This window comes from Hemicordylus capensis, chromosome 2 (genome assembly GCF_027244095.1).
Source record: "Hemicordylus capensis ecotype Gifberg chromosome 2, rHemCap1.1.pri, whole genome shotgun sequence".
Taxonomy (NCBI): domain Eukaryota; kingdom Metazoa; phylum Chordata; class Lepidosauria; order Squamata; family Cordylidae; genus Hemicordylus; species Hemicordylus capensis.
In genome coordinates this window covers 166636858-166662104 of record NC_069658.1, presented here as the reverse complement: position 1 = coordinate 166662104, position 25247 = coordinate 166636858, and the positions used below count along the sequence as shown (strand labels likewise).

The window sequence follows — 25247 nt, the reverse complement described above, 5'->3', positions numbered from 1 at the left end:
ACAGAGAGTATTACATAAATAGCATTCTAAGTCCATGCAATTCTGCTAGAGCCGCCGATTTCCCGCAATATTTTTCATATCAGGCCGTTGCAATCTCCAGGATTGCTTCCAGTGGTCCCTTGGAGATTGATGCTAATTCCTGGTGGGTTGGCAAACCTGATTCTACTACACTGATCTCTGTCAACAGCAAATATGTAGCTCATGCAACTCCCACTGCTCAAATTTAGGTAAGGGCTGTGTTTATCTTTCAAAGCTTACTTGTTCACTCAAGTTTCTCACAAGTGTTGGAAGAAGTGTTCTTCTTCATGAACTCCGCTGCCTGTTAAGATAATCAGAGGACGTCCAGTTGTGGTTGCCACCAGCTTTGTTGGTGGCGACTCAAAACTGGGCCTATTTTAGGATTGCTCTGGAAAATTAAAGCAGCCCATGCCACAGCCAGCCCAGGCTGCCATTCAGGAGGCTGTTTGACTGTGTGTGTAAACAAATAAATAATAAATGCATTATCAGAAATACCATGTCACTCTGTGGCTCAGATTTTCAAATGTGTGTTTATTGATTGAGCTTATATAACATGAAATTTTATCTTACAAGAACCTGAAGCTGGCTAGAATTAATGACGTAGAAAGAATAAACACTGCCTTTTACAAAACTGGACTAAAGCAAAAAAGAAAAGTGCCACAATCCAGTTAAAATAAAACACTTAAACATAATCCCTCATATGTATCAAACAGGTATGATGAAGTCCCATTAACATTGTGTAAAAATCAGCAGCAGTGTAGGGGGTATCTCAAGCTCTCTTTCAGCATCCATTGCCTCTCTCCTGAGTGTAGGTGAGTGAAAGAATATACAGGTGAGCACAGAGGAACACAAGCCTCATGCACATTGGAGCCCCAAGCATGCCTCGACTCAAATGGAAGGTTCTGGACATGTCTGACTTGAAAAAATTTGGAATGCAACTCTTGAACAGCCTGAAAGGTAGGGAGACTGAGCAAAGAGAAGAGGAAGAACTTTAGTATCCTAAGCAGAACAAGTCACCACAAAAGCCGCATCCAAACTGGGTCTGGTCAATGAAACTTAAATGATGACACAAAATAAGACATCCTAGCCATCCTCTCTTGCCCTTTGCTGCCTGGTTATTATCACAGCACATGCCAGCAACAGCACACTTCTTGCAACTCTCATCTTGAGGGCCCCCTTAGCTCTGAAAGTATCTCTCCAATTCTACATTCTCCCTTCATATCCTGGACATCTTAGATATCACTCAGTGAAGTCCTATTCCACAGGATCCACAGCTATATTAAGATATTATTATAGGAATGCTACTTCAAAGCCATGAGCTGGGGAAATCAGAGAGAAGTGGAAGCTAATCTCGTGGTCTCAGATTTTGTACATTCCCATCCTTAGCTTCTCTTCTAAATACCCCCCAATGCTATAAGATTATGAAACATTGCTATAATTAAATTCAGCCTTAACATAAAGTGTCCTAAATTCATCATGACCTCCTTGATTTAGAACTAATTTAATGAGAAGAGGAACACCACTATCTGTCCCACTGAAAAGAAATTGCTTTGGCATTGCAGCGTAAGGCCTATCTTGGGTAAGATTTTCCTCAGGCTTCAATCAAGACACTAAATGGGTGTGTCAAGTGGTGGGTGGAGAAGCACATGAGAGACAGTTCTCTCCTGCGCCTGCCCCCCAAAAGCAGCACAATGCTCTTCTTAAAGGGACTGCAGGGTGTATGCTTATTGGAAGGCTGGGGGTGAAATTCCATAATGCATTAAATAAAACGTGATGTTGGTCTCTGTATTTTGGCTCAGCACACAAGTACAGTCATAAGCAAAACAGAGACACACTTAGTCCTTCCAGTCTCAATATCACAATCTAGGAAATTATGTAGCCAAGAAGTGAGTAAAGGAACATAGCAGGGGTTTTGGGTAGTGTGATGTTCCCACAAGTTCATTTACAGACAACTGAGGGCCCATAACATTATAACACATTTGTACAGTTGGTGACAGCATATTATGCACTGGATGCCTAGGCCCAACTTTGGGTTACATCCTGAAAGAGAGTGTTTGCTGTCACTGCCAAAATTGGTTAAACCACCGGAAGCTACTTTCCTCACAGTGAATAGCATCCACGTGGTTCTGTTTTCAAGTAGCTACCAGGCTGCTAGTGTAATATATGAACTGGGCCAAAGATGTTACATGAGAAAGGGGGAATGCAGTGCACATGCCACTGAGGCATGTGTGCTGGCCCCAGGGAAAGGGCAGAATAAGGGCAGAAACGGCTTCAGAAAACAGGAGCTGATGTTATGCCTTCTCCATGTAGATGGTGGGGAGAAAGAGAGAGTATACTATCCTAGAAATAAATTAAAAATAAGGTGCTAAGTGAAGGGCCAGTTGAGGCAGGATGTCCTCTATTTGCTCAGACCACCATTAATTCCCTTTGGCAGTCCAGGCTGGAATAGGCATCCATAATATCACTAGGGCGCCTCTTGCCCATTCACATCTCCCCCCCTTTCTGCTCACTTAGGACTCAAGGAAATGCCAGTTAGAGGTGAGGGGACTTTGCAAAAGTACCTCTCCATCACAAAGCACCAACCACTTTCAAAGCGCTTCAAAAAACTACACACTTCCCCCCATTGTTTAAATAAAATATTAATAATAAAGATGCAAGAAATGACGGCATGAAGTATGTGGTTCGTTGTCCAGTTCTTCCTTCCTCTTCTTGCTTCTGACACAAAATCCCTCCCACAACAGTCCTTTCAATTCATCACATCTGCAAGGCCAGCCACTCAGGCGTTCACTTGCCATACACACTTTCGTCACTGTAAGCCACATAGAGAAAATAATCTTCCTCATGATTATCCTGGAGGGGGGACAAAAAGGAAAAATGGGGCATGAGGGGAAAGAAAAAGGCACAGGTCATAAAATGTGTTCCATACAACTCTCCAAGTATGGTCTCTTAACTCCAGGCTCACAGTCTAAATAAAAATATATGAATTATGCAAGAAGCAGACTTGAAAGTGAAAGTACTCTTGAGACTCAGATGCTCAATTATTTCTAGAAGTGAAGAAAAAGTTAACATATTGCTGAGGAAAACTCTCAACCAATCCCACTTTAACTGGGAAGGGAAATAGGAGGGAAGAGAACTTGAGGAAGAAAATTTACTTCATTTCCTTAGTTTTCCATTCCTCTGTATTCCTGGGACTTTATCAGTTATATTTATAGCTGCCAAGGAGCTCAGAACAGCTTACATGTCATTTCCCAGATAGCCAGCTAAGAGAGTCAGCCTGCTTAGCTGCAGCAGTAAGACTGCATCATGTATTTTCAAACACAAATACAGCAGCACTTTCCTATCAGAAGGCATCTCAACAGTTCCTGAAGAACATAAGAAAAGCCCTGCTGGATCAAGCCCAAGGCCCCTAGCTAGTCCAGCATCCTGTTTCACACAGTGGCCCATCAGACGCCTCTGGGAAGCTCATAGGCAAGAGTTTGAGAGCAATGCACTCTCTCCTATTGTAATGCAGTTCTGTATCTTTGTTAGAAATTGATACAGATATAGGTGCCCTGCTAACTGAGCAAAGAAGCACCTTTTAAAAGTGGAGATTCTCTTCTGTTTAGCAGGGGGAGAGAAACTGACCCCAACACAGCATTCCAACAGTGGCTGTTGCTGGTGTCTATTTGAAGTTTATTTTTCAGATTGTGCGTCCTTTGGGACAGGGAGCCTTCATATTAATTAAATTAAATTAACTGATTGTCTATGTAAACCGCTCTGGGAACTTTTGTTGAAAAGCGGTATATAAGTGTTTGTAGTAGAAGGGTGGCTAAACCCACAACATGGCCTGCAAGAGTCATGACCAAAAAAAAGTGTAATTTTTCAACTTTCTTTTTTTTAAAAAAGGGAGGGGGAGTGAACGAACAAAAGTTAAGCATTTTAAAGCTTCATTATCTCAATGAGAGGTTTAAGCATGTACCCACAAAAAACACCCCCCAAAACAGTGGCCATCCAGACTAATGCTGTGCTTGCACAACGAACAAAGCTGTGTTTGTGCAAGATGGTTGCATAGCTATGCAAAGTCATAGGAATGTTTGAAGCTGCACTCTTATGCAAAATTTCCCTGCAAAATGTATGAGGAAGAGGCTTCACAACAGGAGGTGTCTCATCTTCTTGTGCAAGCATGAATATATTACATTTGTGCTGCTGCAAACCTAGTCTGGAATGCAAGCTCCTGAATGCATATCTGGCTAGTGCAACATCCTTGCGCTAGAGCAACATGTTTGCACATGCACAGCATTTGTCTGGATGCTGAACAGTAAAACCTAAAATATGTTTAACTTTGGCTGGATGATGCCCAAGAAACATCTAGCCTTCAGTTTGCAGTAGTCAGTTTGAAAAGCTTCATGCAGGCTGTGCCTGAAACAGAATTAAAAACCATAACATTAAGATCAGTCTTTTGATTATTTGACTCCTAGCAGAAGTAAGGAGGAGGTGGGAACACTCCTGCTAAAACAATAGTTAATATTAATATTAAAATACATCAATGCACAAGAGTAGGGTACATGCAACTGAAGATGAGGATTTTTGCAAATTAGCCCCAAAGAGATGGATGATATGGATTAAGTGTGTTCCAGAAATAAGCTTATATTTAGAGTGGAAGAAGTTCCAAATACTGCAACCCACAGTGGATATCAGTGGACTCAATAGATAGCATCACAGTGGCACTCATGGAAGGACTGCTTGTGGCTGCAGCTCTCCACAGAGTCGCACCACCCAAATGTATGTTGCTCCTCATTTCCACACATACGGGCTTCTGCAAAAAGTTGCACTAGCACAAGAACTAGTCTGGAACAGAGGTGAACTTCTTCATGCAACGACCATGTACTAGCACAACAGCATTCCTGCTAGTCTGGATGCTATTCAATATATAAAATTATCCTCCTTTGCTTACTCATTGCTCAATATTTCAACCATCATTTAAGTATACAGAAGAGGGTTGCTATCACAAATGGCTTTTTGAAAGGATATAGCAAGTAGTGCGCCATGTCACACTAGTGGCATCACTCACTCACTCACTCACTCAGTCGGCTCCAAAAGTGGGGGGTTTAAACCCGCCACATGTGGTGCCAACTCATCCCATAATGCATCAAGGAGGATGTGCATGGCCTTCCTGTGCATTATGGGGTGAGCTGTAGCCAAAGGCAAGTGTTTAAATTCCCTTTGGTGCTCAAGCAAAATAAATCCATACACATTGTGTGGTGGCTTCATACACACAAAAGTGTGACTGTGTTGGGGGGCAGTGTGCCCCACTGTATTTGTGCATGCCTTGGGATGAAAAGGTTGGAAAACACTGAAGTGGAGGATGGCTAGTAGTTGCTGATATGATTAAGACACCTCAAACGATAAACCTCCATTTTCACAGCTAGTATACCTCTCTTTATCAAATTCCAGCTGATAAAGGAAATGATGCCATGATCATCAGCCTCTCTAAGTTATCTGTCTGATTTGATAACTGTAAAAAATTTTATCATAGAACATTTCAACTGTGGCCCAACTAATACCTATGAGGAGACCTGTTCTTTTTCTAGATGCTCACATAACCAAAAATGTATTCCCCATGAGACACCACCTGATTTGCAAACCAGAGAAGTGCCCTAAATCATAAAATATACCCTCTTCAGGAGATGTGTATGTTTCTTTTCTGCTTGGTCCTCTGGTTGTGGCACAGTACACAGAGTATTAGGTAGGGGAGTTAGCAAGAAGCTGGCAACAAGTGGCAGAACTGATAGCCTTCTGCTCTTTCATAATTCTGTGCTTCTTTCTTGGAGTTCTGTATAACTGAAATGTGGCAACCTCCCTCCCTCACTGGCTTATTGAATTTGTGTACCAGTGTATGCTTCCCCGTGCTACAGCATCAAATATTATCAAATGTAGTTTGATCAAGGCTTTAAGCAACACAAGATACTAGCTGCACCAGCCTTTTGGCAAGTTTAAGACAATTCAGTTTAGTATAATCACCTCCAGCAAAGTGACCTTAATATCTTGCCTAGAAGGATGATACCTCCCTGTTTGGCTAATAATAGAAAATGCCCTCCTTTAAGTATGAAAGATAATAGCTAGGTTTCCAAAACACCTCTGAGCCTGTGTGTAACCACTTGGGAATAGAAGCTGAGAAATGGAGTCTCTGTCTCCTTACTAGTTTGCAACTCCTGGACTCCCCCCACATATGACCCACAGAGAGATTCACTTACAGCCTACTTTCAGCCTCTGAAAAAGAGTGGAAGATAAGGCTTCTGGCTCACACAATGTGCCTCTCCTGCTGTGGAGTTGAGACTGAAATCCTAAGAGCCAGTTGAAAAGCAAATATATACATTTTCATAGCTGTAGTTAGTAGCTAAGAGATCTAACTAAAAGGCAGAAGGGCCCCAGTTCAAATTTTGCCTCAGTCACAAACTCAGTAGGTGGTCTTAAGCCACTCTTAGCCTCACCATCCAAATTTCAATTTGGCCACAATTGAGTTGGGACACTGAGCTATGACATAGAGCTAATTAACAATATGTGTGAAAGATCAGTGATGTGCCCAGACGGGTCCGGAGGCCATTCTACAGGCCTCCGGGTCGGTCTGGACATGGGCGGTTCAGGGTATGGGTGGATTGGGGTGGGGGTTCCTTTAAGGGTGGTGGGAGGGTTTACTTACCCCTCCCGCCGCTTTCCCCCCTTGGGTGCACATATTTTCATCAGGAATTGGGGTGGCAGGATACCTCCCTGACGCCCCTTCCCCGCTTGGCTTCAAGAAGCCTTTTGCGCATGCGCACGTCGAGCACGTGCTTCACGTCTCTGCGACATGTGCATGCGTATGTGGCTGCGCGCACACCTTTTGCAGCCAAGCGGGGGAAGGGGCTGCAGGGAGGTATCCTGCCACCTCAATTACTGATGAAAATACGTGCGCCAGAGCGGGGAAAGTGGTGAGAGGGGTAAGTAAACCCTCCCCCCGCCCTTAAAGGAACCCCCACCCCAGTGCCAGACCGCAGCTCCGTGGTTCCGTGCACACCTCTATGAAAAATTTGAATACTCTAGAGTGCTATACAAATGCTATGAGGCTATTCCCATGATAGGCAGAACACGGAAGACTAGCCCGATATCTCCTGATCATGGTAAGCAACGGGAGCCATGCGCTTCCAGTGGCAAGCCTGCTTGAATCCCGCCCCACAAAAAACAAGGTTAGCAGAGCGTGTGCTCCGCTAACCCCATGTTTCAGATTGTGTGTCAATCCAGTCTAATTTCCACCAACAAGACCACCAAAAGTCTCGACTGCCTCTGTTTCCTATGGCAAGTGGCATCTCTTTAGCAATAGCAATAGCAATAGCACTTACATTTATATACCGCTCTATAGCCGGAGCTCTCTAAGCGGTTTACAATGATTTAGCATATTGCCCCCAACATTCTGGGTACTCATTTTACCGACCTCAGAAGGATGGAAGGCTGAGTCAACCTTGAGCCCCTGGTCAGGATTGAACTTGTAGCCTTCTGGTTAGAGGGCGGCAGTTTTACCACTGCGCCACCAGGGGCTCTTTAGATTCAATATACCTGCTAGTCTGGAAAATCTGGTGTCTAAGTTTTCTAGGGGACCTTCAGCAAGAATTCCTGGCTCCCTGTCCTGTGTTTTTAAACACAAAAATCCTAAATTCCAAGAGCTATCAAAGTAGATATTCAAAACTGGATGATAAAACTACTGTAGAACATTCTGAAATGTCAAGGAAAAAACAATCATTGTATAACTGAGCACCAATTAAACGGTTGCAACTTCCTGATAAATTTTGTTGATGTCTAGGTTCCCATAGAACATCCCAAAGATGTCTTGAAAAATATGCTTGAAGGTATCCTGTGACACCTCAAAATGTGTAAAAGAGCAACCCAGAATGCTTTGGTTTAATAAACGAGGACATGCATTAGATACATAAAGCTGCTCCAGCAATTTCAACATTTAAAAAATGGAATGAAAGCCTATATTCACCTCATACAGCTGGCCCATAGTAGCACTGGTAGGAGGGATAGTATTGTTGACAAAGAAGAACAGGGCGTCCTCTGGTCTCAGATGGATTCGCTTCCGGATCAAGAAGTAGAATTGGCCAACTAAAATTGGCAGTGCGAGAAAGAATCAAAAACAACAGAACTGGAGCAAAATGAATGAAAAATAACAGGTCTGCTCCCAACCTCCCATATCCTTCCACCTCTTCTCTTAGTACACTTTGGAATGAAGTTAAAAGCTTTTTCACAGGCCTGGCTTTCCCCATCCAGCAGCTTCTACATGGTCACCCCTAGGAGTCCGCAGAGCTGCTGGTAAGCTCAAAGCTTTGCCAGAATTGCACCAAAGCACTGCTTGTAGAAACTGACATCTCTGCATGAGGGCTGCATAAGTAACTGCCATAATTTTCAGTGGTCTGTCTCCCCTCAAGCTCTGACTGCAAATCAAAACACCCACATGTAGCAGCCCCGACACTGAGACATACACTTCCAAAATCAGTTGCATATTGGCAGATGTATGAATCAGCCTGTGCCTGTACCTCCCATTCTACCACCCATCTCAACCAGATAACTCTTTCAAAGATACACTGCTGAATCATTGGCAAGAAGGGGTGGAGATGGCAGAATAATAGGCCAACGCACTGAACAGTTGCACTACAAAGGATTCAAACACACAGTCATACCTATCTTTAAAAAAGCTATAGCATGCAAAAAAAAAAGAAAAAAAGGGTGGGTGGGTGTGCCTACAAATACCTCAACAGACAATGTTTAAATTCAGAATTGAACTTTCCCTCAGTTAAAAAACATGTGATCCAGTTTTTGAAAGCATAATGGAATAAAATTTCCTGCTACAACAAAGATTCAAGAAGTATGATAGTGCCACAAGGCTCGAACTTCTAGTTGAGGCCTCAAAATTTGAACGCTGGTACTGGTAAGGTGGTTCCCAAAAAGGAATGGAGGATTCACTTTGGTTGTTCATCCAAGCTGTTGAGAATGTCTGAATTAAATGTCTATGAACATTCATCAGACTCTCTCAAACTGTGTTGCAAACATAAAAAGCACCCAATCCCTTCCCAAAGACAATGAGGTAGAAAGAGGATTCCCCTGTTTCTTTCTCTCTCAATAGTGCTTCCTTGAATAGTGATAGATAAATTATGGAAGAGGACTTATTTACCTGTGAGGTCAGATGGCACAAGGTACTTCCTCTTGTCCAGATCAGGTACTCTGGCTTTGGGTGCCTTCTCTACAATAACCTGGACAAAAAGACAAAGCAAATAAATATTCCTTGAAAAGGAGGCTGTACATCCTGTCCGCCTATGCAAGTTTTTCCTGTTGAAGCTAAGCAGAAAAGGCTGCATGACAAATGTGAAAAACTTGTGAGCCCTTTGGGGACAGGGATCCATCTTATATATTTATTATTTCTCTGTGTAAACTGCCCTGAGCCATTTTTGGAAGGGCAGTATAGAAATGAAATGAAATAAAATAAAATAAAAAACAAAACAAAACCTGGAAACAATTTGGAAATGGGATTGTTGCGTGAAGTATGCATTCTCATCCCACTGTCACTTCCAGTACAACACACGTATTGTATGGTTGTTGTTTTTCTGTTTCTGAAGAATGCCAACAGTAAGGAGAGAAGACTATTTCTAAGTCCCAATTATAAAGCTTTCTTCTGTTGCAGTGTTATTTTAATTCTTTTTCCTTTTCCTCACCCAGGGTTCCCTTTAAGGAGTGCACAGGCTCACATGTTTTTTTTTTAATGACCACTCAGTCAATTTTAGATCCCTCTCAGGTTTAGTTAGGAAGGTCCCCCTCCAAACACACGTGCACAAACACAGCCTTGATATTACCACCCAGAACAAAACTCAGTCCGCAAACAGATGAAAAAAAATTAGAACACTTTCCCCACCCACAGGAGGAGAAAGCTAAAATGTATTTAGATAACTTTGGATGCAGTAGCTTGCCTCACCACCTCGGGATTTATTTATAATTATTGTCTGAATAAAGCTAAAGCAACTCTAATTTTGAACTTCATAAATATACTAAACAATTGTATGTTATGTTCTTAGAAAAGTAAATTAAGTTTAGATTCTGTAAGAGAATAAGTTAGGGATGTGCACTGGACTGGTCCCGGGCCATGGTAGAGGCCTCTGAACCGATTCGGATTGGGGCCGGTCCGGCGGTCGGGGGGTACGGAGCTTTAAGGGCGGGGGAGTAGTATTTACCCCTGCTGCCGCTTTTCCCCCTCCGGCAAGTTTTTGAGGCGGCAGCGTTCCTCCTGGCCGCCTCTGCCCCCGTCGTTGCCTGGCAAAAAGGGAAGTTGTGTGCACGCATGCGCCTCTTGTGGCGCATGCCTGTTGCCACCATGCACGTGCGCCGCATGCAACATGTGACGTGTGCGGCGTGCGCGTGGCGCAACGGGCGCATGCATGCACTCAACTTCCCTTTTTGCCGGGCAACGACGGGGGCAGGAGTGGCAGGGAGGAACGCTGCCGCCCCAAAAACTTTGCTTAAAAGTCGAGCGCCAGGCGGGGGAAAGCGGCAGGAGGGGTAAGTACTACCCCCCGGCCCTTAAAGCTCCATACTCCCCAGTGCCAGACCGCGCCTCCGTGGTTCCATGCACATCCCTAGAATAAGTATTATTATTTCTTTTCCCCCCTCACACTTTCTCACACCCACACAGTGAACACCACATTGAACAGTCTTAGATCAGCATTTCCAATTGGCTCATGTTGACGCAAGTACCTAAGTAAATACTTGTAGTCTTGCGAAAGTGTGCAAATACTTAAAATTGTGCACTCACATTTCAAGAATGCAACTTCCATTAGAAACAATGAAAACTGTACTCCCAGAGTGCTGATACACAATTTTAAGTATGTGCATAATTGCACGCTCGGAGAAAACCACCAGCGCTTCCTTAGATGCAGTGCGGGCCAATCAGAAATGCCAGCATAACACTGCTGGCCACTGTTCCCCTCCCATGGCTTCAAAATGTTCCGAAGTTCATTCTCTCTAAGCACAAGTACAGGTATTCAAAAATCTATGGAGAATTTTAACTCCATTCTAAGAATGCTTCAGGAAAAAAATGGTGATTTTCTATATAGGACTGCATTGGTGTTTACTATACAAGATAGTATATATTATGTAAGTTCCAATAAGCAAGGATCAGGTAAAGGGAGTGTTTGCTTCTTATGATTGTTTTAAAGGTAAAGTGTGCCATCAGGTCTTTGTCGACTCCTGGTGACCCCAGAGCCCTGTGGTTGTCTTTGGTAGAATACAGGAGGGGTTGACCATTACCATCTCCCGCACAGTGTGAGATGATGCCTTTCAGCATCTACCTATATCACTGCTGCCCGATAGAGGTGTTCCTGGGAAACATACTAGTGGGGATTCGAACCGGCAACCTCTGGCTTGCTAATCAAGTCATTTCCCCACTGTGCCATTCTGGGGGACATGTGATTGTTTTAGGAAAGGTTAATTAGCTGTCATATTTTCCATATACTTCCTTTAAAGCATTTGCCAATGTGTGGGCTGGATAGACCACCACTATTTTCCAGGAACACTAGACTTATGATTGTACATTTCACTAGGTACTGGAAGGTAGAGCCTTCGTGCTGCGCTCTGCAAAGAGTTTATTTCCTTCCAATAAGGAGAATCTGGATCAAACTACATATCTGACAGCAGACCCGCATCCGAAAAGCAGAAAAGCAGCAGCGGGAGGGTGAAATTTGGAAGAGCACACTGTGGTATCATGCAACACCTTCTGCAGGCATTCTCTCTCCAGCTGGGGTTTCCAGATATATTGTTGCTGACACAGGCCCCCACACCCACTGTGGTTTTGAGTCCACCCCCAATTTGCCCCAAAGCTTGTATTTTTTAAAAAATCTGGTGGTGTTCCATATTTGAAAAACACCAAGGGCAGAAGGAGAAGAGTTATCCAATTGACATCTGTAGCTGGCCATCAGTGTTCCCTCTATGGATTCCCAGATGTTGTTGACTACAGCTCCCAGAATCCCCAGGTGCAATGGCTTTTCCTTGGGGATTATGGGACATAGTCAATAACATCTGGGAATCCCTGTTAGAGGGAACACTGCTGGCCATTGTTTGAAAGTCCTTTTAGACTTGCAGCTGCTGAAAGCATGCCGCAATTAGTTCATCTCTGTCTCTGCCCTCTTCCAATCACAGTGCTTTAGGGGAGGGATGTAGATGAAAAAATAATATATTAGACTCTCTCAGGCTACACCTTGCCTTTTTGCTCCTCCTAGGAGTCACTAGCAAAGTCCTCACAGCAACAAAGCATCCAGGCAAATTAGAAATGCGAAAGGTGAGATTGAGTGCTTACGTTTGCTTTGGGGGAAAACTAGACAATGGACACTTGATCAAATTACCAGATTTTGTGATGGACATTGTGGACAGGGAGAGTAAAGGGACTGCTCTTTATTCCCTTTGTAAGTAACATACTTAGAACAAATAAATATTTTATTAAATAACTCTGCCTCTGAATATCTTGGACTAGGCACCACAGGTACCTGGTACCTGCAATTTGTCAATACCTAAAGGTGGGGTGCACCTCCTTTTCAGAAAACCTAGCACATATGAGCCTACACTTTGTGGGACAAAGTACTCTCAGAAGGGACTACCAATGCCTCAAAGCATCCAAATAAAGCAAGGATCCAAGCATCTAAGGAAAACAGAAATGTGAGCGGGGGGTGTTGCTTGCTCTTCAGAAATCCTGGCACCACTACATGCAGTTGGGGGGGTATCAAGGCCTAATAAGTCTACCATCAACCCAACAAGGGTCTGTGTCGTGTGGGGGAGGCAGACTGAGGCATTTTTGGAGGTCTGCCATTATTTCCAACGGGATGATGCATCGTCTTGACAAGATGCATTGGACCCATTCAGTCCAGGCTGCCATTTGAATCAAAGGAGCAATACTATAATCTATTGAATCAAACTGGATCTGATATTTTGGTGTGTGCACAAACCTATATTTGGTTATGCTACTTAGTGTTCTTGACTTGAGTAACGGAGATTTACCAAAAATCTTTGGAAAGGTACTCTATCTGTGTCTTGAAGCTTCTGCAAGCAGTGATCCTTACAACCCTCTGTTGGACCTTTTGCACTGCACTTCTTTGGACAAACAAGGTAGTTGGATGCCAAGCAGATGGGAGCAGAACTCCTCAAGTGTGATTGTATTCACAAAATTCTTGACAGACCTACGTTCTAATACAACTCAAACACTGACACAGCTGAAAGCAACTGTGAGCAATTTGAGATTAAGTATTGAACCTGCTTGCGGAAAGGAAGATACGTACAATAAGAGAGAGAGAATATCGTCTGAGTCTGCTTGTGGTTAGGAAGAGGCATACAATAAGAGACAGAGAACACTGTCACAGAAAATCACCTCCTTCTGGTCAGAGATGAAAGCTAGAAGGCGAAATTGCCACGTGAAAGAATACTGCACCATTACCATTTAAACAGACAGTGCTATCAAGTTGTTCACTTCAGACATTCAGAACAAATTTCCTGTCCTTATTCAAGTTTTCAGGCTCCAAAACATTCAGTCACCCAGAGATGCCCTGCTGCCTCCCTCCCTGGCCCTTCTCCTTTATGCACAAAATTTGTTTCCAGAACACCTACATAAATACCACCTCCTTCAAACCCCTTCTCAAAATCTGTCATTTCTGTGAGGCCTTACCCTTTACTCTTCATCTCCAACAGAAATGAACCCTACAAATGGGGAAAAGGCAGTTGCTCACTTTACCCCAGTTAACCTCCACCACTATCAAAATCAGCTTCTTGGGCAGGGGCCTGTTATTCTTTCTTTCTGCTTAGTGATTAAGTTAGATGAACCCCCTGCTCACTGAGCGAAGAGGCATCTTTTAAAAGTGGTGATTCTCTTTATTGAGCAGGGGGAGAGCAACTGGCCCTCTCCATCCCCAGCACAGCATCCCTCCAGTGGCTGCTGTTGGTGTCAATCTTATGTTTCATTTTTTCTTTTCTTTTCTTTTGGGATTGTGAGCCCTTTGGGGGACAGGGAGCCATTTCATTTTTTTATATATATTTGTGTAAACCGCTTTGGAAACTTTTGTTGAAAAGCGGTATATAAATATTCATTGTATTTTATTGTAAGTGCCATGCATATAACTAATATTTTTGAACTAACAATAGCCAAGAACTAGCAAGTACTTTCTGTTCACATGAACAGTACAAAGAAGTAGATTAAGCTGCTTTATACAGTGCCAAATCAGTTATTTGAAGTCTTTTCTCAGTCTAGAAGTATTTTTTCAGTCCTCCTATCCAACATCCTCTTAACCAGAGATGTCAGAGACGGACAACTTCATTTATCTACACACATGGACAAATGTGTTGGTACCCTTCCATGAAAAAAAGAACCCGCAATTGTCTCTGAAATAACTTGAAACTGACAAAAATTATTGGCACCCACCATTTATTCCACATTTAACAAAAATCAGACCTTGCTTTAGAGTTTTGATGCAACAGAATATTTCAAATAACACCATAAATGAAAATGGCATGGACAAAATGATGGGACCCTTAACCTAATATTTTGTTGCACAACCTTTAGAGGCAATCACTGCAAACAAGCGCTTCCTGTAGCCTTCAGTGAGGCTTCTGCACTTGTCAACAGGTAGTTTGGCCCACTCTTCCTGAGCAAACTGCTCTAGCTGTGTCAGGTTTGAAGGGTGCCTTCAGTTCTTTCCATAGATATTCTATAGGATTCAAATCAGGGTTCATAGAAGTCCACTTCAGAATAGTTCAATTTGTTTTTAGACATTCTTAGGTGCTTTTAGCTGTGTGTTTTGGGTCATTATCCTGTTGGATCCATGACCTGTGACTGAGGCAGAGCTTTCTGACACTGGGCAGCATGTTTCGCTCCAGAATGTCTCGATAGTCTTGAGATTTCATTGATTCCTGCACAGGCTCAAGACACCCCGTGCCAGACACAGCAAAGCAGCCACAAAACATAACCGAGCCTCCTCCATGTTTCACAGTACAGTGAGGGAAATAAGTATTTGATCCCCTGCTGATTTTGTCCATTTGCCCTCTGACACAGAAATGACCAGGCTATAATTGGAATGGTAGGTTTACTGTAGCTGTGAGAGACAGAACAACAACAAACAAACCCTCAAAAGCCCAGTGCCCAAAAGTCAGCGATGGATTTGCATTGTAGTGAGGGGGAAAAGTATTCGATCCCTTCACAAAAGATGTCTTAGTACTTGGTGGCAAAACCCTTGTTGGCAATCACAGAGGTCAGACGTTTCTTGTAGTTGCCCACCAGGTTTGCACACAACCCAGGAGGGATGTTGTCCCACTCCTCTTTGCAGATCCTCTCCAAGTCAGAAAGGTTTCGAGGCTGATGTTTGGCAACCCGAACCTTCAGCTCCCTCCACAGATTTTCTATGGGATTAAGGTCTGGAGACTGGCTGGGCAACTCCAGGACCTTCATGTGCTTCTTCTTGAGCCACTCCTTTGTTGCCTTGGCTGTGTGTTTTGGGTCACTGTCATGCTGGAATACCCATCCACGACCCATTCTCAATGCCCTGGATGAGGGAAAGAGGTGCTCACCCAAGATCTGACTGTACATGGTCCCATCCATCGTCCCTTCGATGCGGTGAAGGTGTCCTGTCCCCTTAGCAGAAAAACACGCCCAAAGCATAATGTGTCCACCTCCATGTTTGACGGTGGGGATGGTGTTCTTGGGCTCATAGGCAGCATTCCTCCTCCTTCACACACGGCGAGTTGAGTTGATGCCAAAGAGCTCAATTTTGGTCTCATCTGACCACAACACTTTCGCCCAGTTCTCCTCTGGATCATTCAGATGTGCATTGGCAAACTGCAGACGGGCCTGTACATGTGCTGCCTTGAGCAGGGGGACCTTGCGGGCACTGCAAGATTTCAGTCCTTCACGGCGTAGTGTGTTACCAATTGTTTTCTTGGTGACTATGGTCCCAGCTGCCCTGAGATCATTGACAAGTTCCCCCCGTGTAGTTCTGGGCTGCTTTGTCACCGTTCTCATGATCATTGCAACTCCACGAGGTGAGATTTTGCATGGAGCCCCAGACCAAGGGAGATTGACAGTTATTTTGTGTTTTTTCCATTTGCGAGTTATCGTGCCAACTGTAGTCACCTTCTCACCAAGCTGCTTGGTGATAGTCTTGTAGCCCAGTCCAGCCTTGTGCAGGTCTACAACCTTGTCCCTGACATCCTTCGACAGCTCTTTGGTCTTGGGCATGGTGGTGAGTTTGGAAGCTGAGTGATTGCTTGCTTCTATGGACAGGTGTCTTTTATACAGGTACTGTAACAAGCTGGGATTAGGAGCACTCCCTTACAGAGGGTGTTCCTCATCTCAGCTCGTTACCTGCATAAAGTGAAAAGACACCTGGGAGCCTGAAATCTTGCTGGTTGATAGGGGATCGAATACTTATTTCCCTCACTACAATGCAAATTCATCGCTGACTTTTGGGCACTGGGCTTTTGAGGGTTTGTTTGTTGTTATTCTGTCTCTCACAGCTACAATAAACCTACCATTCCAATTATAGCCTGGTAATTTCTGTGTCAGAGGGCAAACGGACAAAATCAGCAGGGGATCAAATACTTATTTCCCTCACTGTAGGTATGGTGTTCTTTTCTTTGAAAGCTTCGTTTTTTCGTCTGTGGACATAGACCTGATGCGACTTGCCAACAAGCTCCAGTTTTGTCTCATCTGTCACTTTCTCCCAGAAACATTGTGGCTTGTCAATATGCATTTTAGAACATTCCAGTCTGGCTTTTTTATGCTTTTCTTTCAACAGTGGAGTCCTCCTGGGTCTTCTTCCATTGAGCCCACTGTCACTCAAAAAGTGATGGATGGTGCGATCAGACACTGATGGACTTTGACCTTGGAGTTCAGCTTGTATCTCTTTGGAAGTTGTCCTTGGCTTTTTGTCTACCATTCTCACTATCCTTCTGCCCATTCTGGGGTTGATTTTTAACTTTTTAAACTTTAAACGTTAACATCTTTAACTTACATAGTAGAAAAATTTCCCAATAAATTAGGCTGTCGCTGTCTCATGGCTATGCTGAAATGGCAGACAACAAATATAGTAAAACCAAGGTTAGTCTGAGTTTTTTCAGTCTTCCAGTACCAGTTCTTCTATCAGTGTTGAGCCTTCTCAGGTCATGAAGCTCCATTATCTTGTGCAGGCATAACAAGAGATGCCATATCTTGCAGATAAGAGCCACAAACCAATCCCCCTCCCCAAATTGTTTGCAGTCTTTCCCCATATCTTTATAGGAAACATGGTGAAGCCCATCAAACCTTGTATGGAAGAATGCCTGCAACGTTGCCTCTGTATTGCTCCTCCTTGCTCTAGATCAGGGCTGCTCAGCTTTGGCCCTCCTGCAGTTTTTGGCTTACAACTCCCATAATCCCTGGCTATTGGCCCCTGTGGCTGGGGATTATGGAAGCTGTAGTCCAAAAACAGCTGGGGGCCCCAAAGTTGAGCAGGCCTGCTTTAGATTCAGAGACGCATGGTGGAGCTGATGCCAATTTTCCAGCCCACTGAAATCAGATATTCACACTGCATGGTCCTGTGACATTTTGTATTTCTAAAGGTGTATTTGCAGTTGTAAATGTGTGCTTAAAATTTATGCTTATAGAAATGTGCAGGTATGTGCAGGGGATTGGTTTACAGCAACAGTTGTGAGACCCGTGCAGAAAAAAGCCCTGCTTGGAATGCAAGAGAGAGAAGACAGTGGCTGCATCCGCACTCAAAGCAGAACCGCAGATAAATAGGCCTGCGGTTCAGCGGATGTTACAGCCGAATGCAGAGAACCACAGTTGGGCACAGCGAAGAAACAGAGGTTTCAGTTTTGGGACTCCAATCTGAGTCAAGAAGGAAGTCCACACAGCCAGCTCTGCAGTCTCACTAAGTGCAGAGAAGCAGCTCTCCTGAACATTTGAATTCAGAGAGGACTGGCAGAGGGGAGGGAGTATGGAATGTTCCACGTTACATATGAATGTGGCCAGTGAGAGAGAGGAAAAGACAGAAGTTCAGTGGGAGGACAACTGCCCAGACAGTTAAGAGAGGAGAGAAGGTGAGCTGGAGGCTTGCAGGGGGAGATGCTATAGTGATCAGAGAAGACTTCTCCTAGGAAGACAGAACCAGGGCTTGAGTAGAGGCAGAGGGTAAAGTTGTTCTCCACAAGAAAGCCATTGCCTGTGCAAAGATCCAAGAATTATCAGAAAGGAGGCAAGTCAGAAACAAGACATCCAGGTGAAGCACACCAACCCCAAGGTGGAGAAATAAAATAAGAACTACAACTGTTTTTAATATGAACAAGAACAAATCTGCCTACTTTCCTTTCAATAGCCCTACAACTGTAGCAAATTTGGTTCAAATCAGTTAGGCAGTTTACAAGTTGTAGCTCTTTGTAGTCAAAGAGCCAGCATGGTGTAGTGGTTAGAGTGCTGGACTAGGACTGGGGAGACCCGAGTTCAAATCCCCATTCAGCCGAGACACTAGCTGGGTGACTCTGAGTCAGTCACTTCTCTCTCAGCCTAGCCTACTTCACAGGGTTGTTGTGAGGAGAACTCAAGTATGTAGTACACTGCTCTGGGCTCCTTGGAGGAAGAGCGGGATATAAATGTAAATAATAATAATAAGAAGAAGTTAGCCTATTTGTGCCTCAAACGTTCATGTGTCCGCCATCTTGAATTGAGGTGGATGACATCATCAAAGACTATGCTGTTGAGGTGTCCCTTTGTGTCCATACAGCTATGCCCAATTTGGTTCATAATGGTCCAGTCATTGCAAAGCTGATGTAGGGGGACGGACACACGGATGGAAAGCCAGGTTCTCATAAGCCTACTGGAAAGTAGGCTAAAATCAGCAACACTACTCTAAGATGTAGATTAAGAATTTTGACACCACCTTGAAACCAATACACTTCTTTACACTGAAACCTGATAACCATCAAACTTTTAAGAACTTGTGCTAAAACAATAAAATTTGTTATTTTAACATTATCATGGGATAAGAACTTTGATTTCCACTTCCATGTCACTGGAAGAGATACCGCATGCTATCACACAAATAGGAGGAAGGAGGTGATTTTTGGTGCCCAATCCTGCCAAAAAAGATCTGAATGGTGGCAACAGAAATACCCTGAAATAGCAAGCCCTTCACAGGCCCATCCACATCTGAGACTCCTTTACTGGTATGCCAAAGGGAGGAGAGGTGGTCTTGTAGTAGGAAGCAAGAATTGTCTCCTTTGCTAAGCAGGGTCTGCCCTGGTTTTAGGTATGTGCATGAAACACGATTCGGATGCCGAATCACAGCACATCCCTTTAATATGGAGAAGAACAGGTCCATACCTGCTCCTTCACCGCTCTCCATCACTTCCTTAATCGTGGCCCTGACCCCAGCTATCATCTTGCACTGGCAGTATTCTCTCCCAGCTGGGGGCCAGAGGTGGCCATAGTTGTTGACCACACAAATGGCTGCCACACATGCGTGGAGGCCATGTCCATGGAGGCCAGGCAGCTGGGCAGCGTCATCACATTTAATGTACATCTTTACCTGGTTTGCATTTGAATGGGAGACACATGTGTGAGCACTGTAAGATACTCCCCTTAGGGGATGGGGCCGCTCTGGAAAGAGCATCTGCTTACTTGCATGCAGAAGGTTCCAAGTTCCCCCGCCCCCTCGCATCTCCAGATAGGGCTGGGAGAGACTCCTTCCTGCAACCTTGGAGAAGCTGTTGCCAGTCTGTGTAGACAATACTGAGCTAGATGGACCAATGGTCTGACTCAGTAGAAGGCAGGTTCCTATGTTCCCAACTGCTGGAAGAGTGAAAGCCTTGCATATCGCTGTTGACAAAACTGAATGGGGAAGAGCAGAGATAGTGATAAAGTGGGAGGAGTGGCAGAAACAAAAAGAGAAAGAAAGAAAAGGGATACCTGAGAGACGGGGGGGGGTAGACTAGGGAAAAAGAAGTATCAGAGAACTGGGGCTGCAGCATTATGGTTGGACAGCAAAAGAAAACACACAAACTAGAAGAAAGAGAGCATTATGTAATGGAAACGAGTCAGCAGCAGAGAAGAGAGCCGGACTGGTTCCAGGAAGTGGCAAGGTCAAGGATTTACCAGTGTCCTAGATCGTTCACTACCCCCACCATTTTCATTTTGCATAGAGCACCCCAAAAAAATCAAAAGAGAAATTGCAAAGCCTGCCTTGTTCAATTTAAGGGGGCCAACTGAGGGTGCTTTGAAGGAGGGCCTCCAACATCCTGGAGCCAACACTGACAGAGCACACACACTATTATTTATTAAAATAATAAATATAATGTTATATATAGCTGTATTATCGCTATGGAGTGCATGGTGGGTTAACAAAGAAGGAATTTCAAAAGGGAACAATGAGTTAAAATATTAATAAAAATGCTTTCCTGTTTAGCACAGTGATGCAGCCTTCAGGTTAGTAAAAAGGGCCCTCAGAGCAATTTTAGCTGTGCACCCCTAATCTACCCCATTGCTACCTCTTTCTGCATTCTCTTACGATGTCTTCCCTAATTTGGAATCCAAAGGTTGTGTTTGCAGTTTTAAAAATAGTTGTAGAAGGCAAAATGCAACATCAGGAAAAGAAAGAAAGAAAAAACCCGGAGGATTTCTTATACAGAAGTTCTCTCCAGATACAGTTATTACTCAGAAACATCTGCTGTAAGGATGGATCTCTGCCAGCCAGACTTCCTCTCTGCTAGAAAGCAGAAAGGTTGCACTAGGTGCACTGCAGTGTAAAGCAGGTGGAACTGAAACCAGCAGGGATTCCATTGTCAGAGAGAGGAAATTCAAGGATGCACTGTTCAAATCTCACCAGTTGTTTTAGTCCAGGCAGCCCACACACTGTTCTGCACATGAAGCTGCCTTACACTGAACCAGTCCAACTACCACAGCACCTTCTTTTCTAACTGGCTGCAGATCTCCAAGGATTCTCATTCTTGGCACCTAGAGCAGGGGTACTTTTTGCACCTATGGACCCACCAGACCCTCAAGTATTACCCACAGACCCTCCACCTCATTTATATAATACAAATTTATCAGATTCCAGCAAAAGGTTAACCCCTGCAAGTTAACCCCTGCTAATTTGGCAAAGAGGCACCTTTTAACGTGGTGATTCTCTTTTATTTAGCAGGGGGAGAGTAACCGGCCCTATCCACCCCCAGCACAGCACCTCCAGTGACTGTTGCCGGTGTCTATCTTATGTTTCTTTTTAGAATGTGAGCCCTTTGGGGACAGGGATCCATCTTATTTTTCTATTATTTCTCTGTGTAAACTGCCCTGAGCCATTTTTGGAAGGGCGGTATAGAAATCAAACAAATAAATAATAAGTAAATAAAAGCTATCGGAGAGGAGAGCTGGTCTTGTGGTAGCAAGCATGACACGTCCCCTTAGCTAAGCAGGGTCTGCCCTGGTTGCATATGAAAGGACTCCTAGAAGTGTGAGCACTGTGAGATATTCCCCTCAGGGGATGAAGCCGCTCTGGGAAGAGCATAAGGTTTCAAGTTCCCTCTCTGGCTTTTCAAAGATAGGACAATATTTATTTAAACTACCAAAGCATACAGTACGTTGCCAAAGCACAATTATATACAAGGCTGAGAGAGAGAAGAACTTTAGAGAAGCTGCTGCCAGTCTGTGAAGACAATACAGAGCTAGATAGACCAATGGTCTGACTCAGTATATGGCAGTTTCCTATGTTCAGCAATGCAACTAGCTGGGTGATTCTGGGCCAGTCACTTCTCTTTCAGCCTAACCTACTTCACAGGGTTGTTGTGAAAGAGAAACTCAAGTATGTAGTACACCGCTCTGGGCTCCTTGGAGAAAGAGCAGGATATAAATGTAATAATAACAACAACAGAGGCAGGGGGGTGGGGGTGGGGATGCAGGATAGTTACTTTCAAGAATATTGTGGAAGCTGGGAAAGCGTGTCTCGTGTCCAGCACAGGTATAATTAAAATTCAAACAAAATAAAGGACATACTGTATTTGATTATAAATGATGTTTTGGCAGAGTTGCCTTTAATTACATGTTTAATGTTCTACAGACTACCTGGACTTACTCCATGGATCCTAGGTTAAGAACCCTGTGACCTAAAGATGACCAACACTGAACCAGAGACCCATGTTTAGTAATACAAAATATGCTTTATAAACAATACTACTTTTCTATCTATAAGCAAGTTTTCAGAGGTGCCCCACTTCCCTTCTTAACAGGCAGTCTCAAACTGGACTCCTTACTCATGCAGGGCAACTGTCTCCCTGCACAGCTGTCCAACAGACATAACACCCTTGATTTTGATCTGCCTCCACCTTTCCTTCTTCCTTGGATTGCAGCTCTAGATTAGGACAAATTCAACCTGAGGGTCACTTGCCATTCAGTTCTCAACCCCCCTGTCTGTGTCTGAGTAGTTACTCACTCACCCCCGCCCCACACCCTCTATTCCAACTTTGGTCTGCTCCCTAACCCTATGTCATTCAAGGCCTTCTGTTCCATCATTGCCTCAGAACTGTATCCTGCAGCATCTGCCCATTCTTCTAGTCCTGGCTTAAGTCTACCTAGCTTTACCAATATCGTTCATTTCAAAAATTCCTGCATCGTGGGCCTGACACGCCACATTATCCATACTGCTTGCTTTCTATCTTCCATTGGGCTTAAATGTAGAATTTCCCCACCACCAATCCAAACCTAGCCAAGTTAAGGACTGTAAGAAATTGGGAAGTTTTAACAAAAGTATTCTTAAGATTTCAGGAGGCTCAAAAGGAAATGTCAGTGGAAGTCTGTCAAGTGAATGCCAAGTGAGTGCCTTCAGTAAATATCCAGTGTCATCCGTATTTCCAGGTAATGACCATTACTATGTTCCAGTTTGTAAATATCAACAAGACTTATGAGTCAAGTATTTCTGCTATTTTCCACTAGGCCTCCAAACACACAAGAATTTCCAGCAAGTATCAAGATTCTAACATTTCCTCTAAACACACACACTATTTGCCTCAGTTTCTCATTTTTAAAATTGGGACAACACAGTAAGATAATTTTTATCTGAAGGAAGGAATATTTCACAGACAAATAAGGACTAATGGCCCAAAGAGTTCCTATTAAAAATTTTGGTTTAATCCCTTAATTCTGGCTTACATTATACATTGAAAAGCAATCATGGTAAGTGTTCTAAAAAAATAAACTAAATGAGTGGAGAATGTTCCTTCAAGAAAGAAGGCTGCAATGGTTTGTCTACACTAAGCCCGATGAAACTTAGTGGGATTTCCTACCAAGTAATCACACACATGATTCGGCTATAAGACTTTTTTTGGGGGGGGGGAGGCAGTATTCGTACAATGAAAGCAGATGCATTGTACAATATTAAGAATACTCTTAATAGCAAACCAGATTGGGAGAAGAGTAACCCAGAGTTACTAACCCTCACTAACCTCCCTCCTGTAAGGATCCAAAGATGAAGAGGAAAAGATGGAAGCAAGCGTGAGACCATGACTTTGCTTTTATGTGATGATCCCTCCTCCCCCAAGATTAAAAGAGCAGGCCAAACCAGGCGACCGTCCATTCTTACAATGACTAGAAGCAGAGTTTCTTAACACTGGGTCTTCACATGTTGGACTACAACTCCCATCACCCTCAAGAGTTGTAGTCCAACAACATGTAGGGACTCAAGGTTAAGAAACCCTGGACTAGTGGAAGGCAAGGTTACAAAAGCAGGCCAAGATCAAAGGGTGCGGGGACGGATGCATCTCAGTAAACTGGTCCCTCCAGACAAATCATGAGGGGCCTTTCACAGCATGCTCCGTCCGAAGGTTACACCATTAACACAGTCATTGTCCTCCGGCCTCCATTTTTGTTTGGCGGGGAGAAGGGTGGGAGAGATCGAAGTTCCTTCCCCTCCTCCAGGCCTCACGCTTTACAATGACACAATCGTAAAAGCGAAGGACCGACATAAACAGCGGTACAATTTAATGAGGAATGCGAAAGACAAGCAGCATGCACAGCACACCCAAAGCTAAAATACAACAAGCAGGCAGAGGAGATCAGGAGGAGGTCATTTCCTCCTCCTCCTCCTCAAAAATTCAAACCGCAGACATTCTCAGTGAATAGCTCCGAATACATAACAAGTTTCGCCTCAAAATAAGTCTGTCTTAGCAGGTGATCAATATATTATGGCTGCTAGAGCACAATTATTATGTCTTTTAAACTCACAGGCACCCGGTCTGGGTATTTCTTTCGGATTTTCTCCCCTTCTTTTTTCCTGTACTCAAAAGGATGGTCTTCCTTATACTGGAACTTCATGGCTTGTAGAGATATACCAGGTTGTTTTCCTTCTCCCTAATAGACGGTTAAATGCCTAAGGGCCCCAAAAGCAAAACTGTGCTTCCCTCAACTACGGCTGCCGAGACTGATTGACTCTGGCTTCTAGCACAGCTGATCAAAGAACACACAACAAACACTCGCGTTCCAAGCCGAGCATTGTGACGTCACTGCAGCCGACTCTACACCCACCGCCCGCCTTCTGGATTGCACCATCTCCTCTAAAATGGAGGGCAGGCTTCTTAAAGAAGCGATGTGCCCTGTAATTGCAATCTCACAAACCTGTGCCTTGTAGTTTTATTGTTAGCATAGCTGTTGAGAATTGTTTTAAAAGTAACATCTCTATCTTGAGCTTTTCCAAATTCCCACCCCCAGTGATCAGTGCAGTAGTCCCAATGGCATCATTAAAGCAACTGTGGAATTAAGTCACTTCTTTGCGAATAAAAAGGGTCTAGGGCGTGAAACAGCAACAAAACACTGTCATTATTGTAATTATTTTATTATTATTTTAATTTGCAATGGTGCTACGACCACTAAGTGCTGCAGACACAGCCGCAGGGCTTTTCTTCTCTCTAGTCAGCTCAAATCCACTCTGGTTCGTGGAGATACGGCCGATGCTAAATCGATGAAATGCACTGAGCTAAATGCAGCGTGTTCTACGTGGCGGTGACTCAGGAGGTTGTAAACACCGCCGGGGCCGAGCTGCTGACGGGCTCGCCACGAGAAGACGGTGTCTTGTGTCCAAACAACAGCAGCGTGACTCAGGAAAGCACCTCTCCTTGCGTTGCTGCGCCGTGAACATGCCCGTTTCGTAAGGATTTGCTGCTGCTGCTGCCGCCTCCTCCCGCCC

General features: G+C 44.0%; 1 protein-coding gene across 1 annotated transcript; it reads right to left on the bottom strand.

Annotated features, from left to right (window-relative positions):
• Positions 1-529: 529 nt before the first annotated feature.
• Positions 530-24609, bottom strand: GABARAPL1 (GABA type A receptor associated protein like 1). The gene is made up of 4 exons (XM_053297156.1): positions 24290-24609; positions 9200-9278; positions 8015-8133; positions 530-2868 (listed from the first exon to the last, which is right to left on the bottom strand). Exons 1-4 carry the CDS (start codon positions 24377-24379, stop codon positions 2803-2805), a joined length of 354 nt encoding a protein of 117 aa, XP_053153131.1. The 5' UTR covers positions 24380-24609; the 3' UTR covers positions 530-2802.
• Between the last annotated feature and the right edge of the window lie 638 nt (positions 24610-25247).

Coding starts and splice junctions, on each gene's coding strand:
- GABARAPL1 (XM_053297156.1), bottom strand. CDS start 24,379: ATGAAGTTCCAGTATAAGGAAGACCATCCTTTTGAGTACAGGAAAAAA. Junction 9,279..24,289: donor AATACCCAGACCGGGTGCCT/GTGAGTTTAAAA, acceptor CTTTTTGTCCAG/GTTATTGTAGAGAAGGCACC. Junction 2,869..8,014: donor CTATGGGCCAGCTGTATGAG/GTGAATATAGGC, acceptor TCCCCCCTCCAG/GATAATCATGAGGAAGATTA.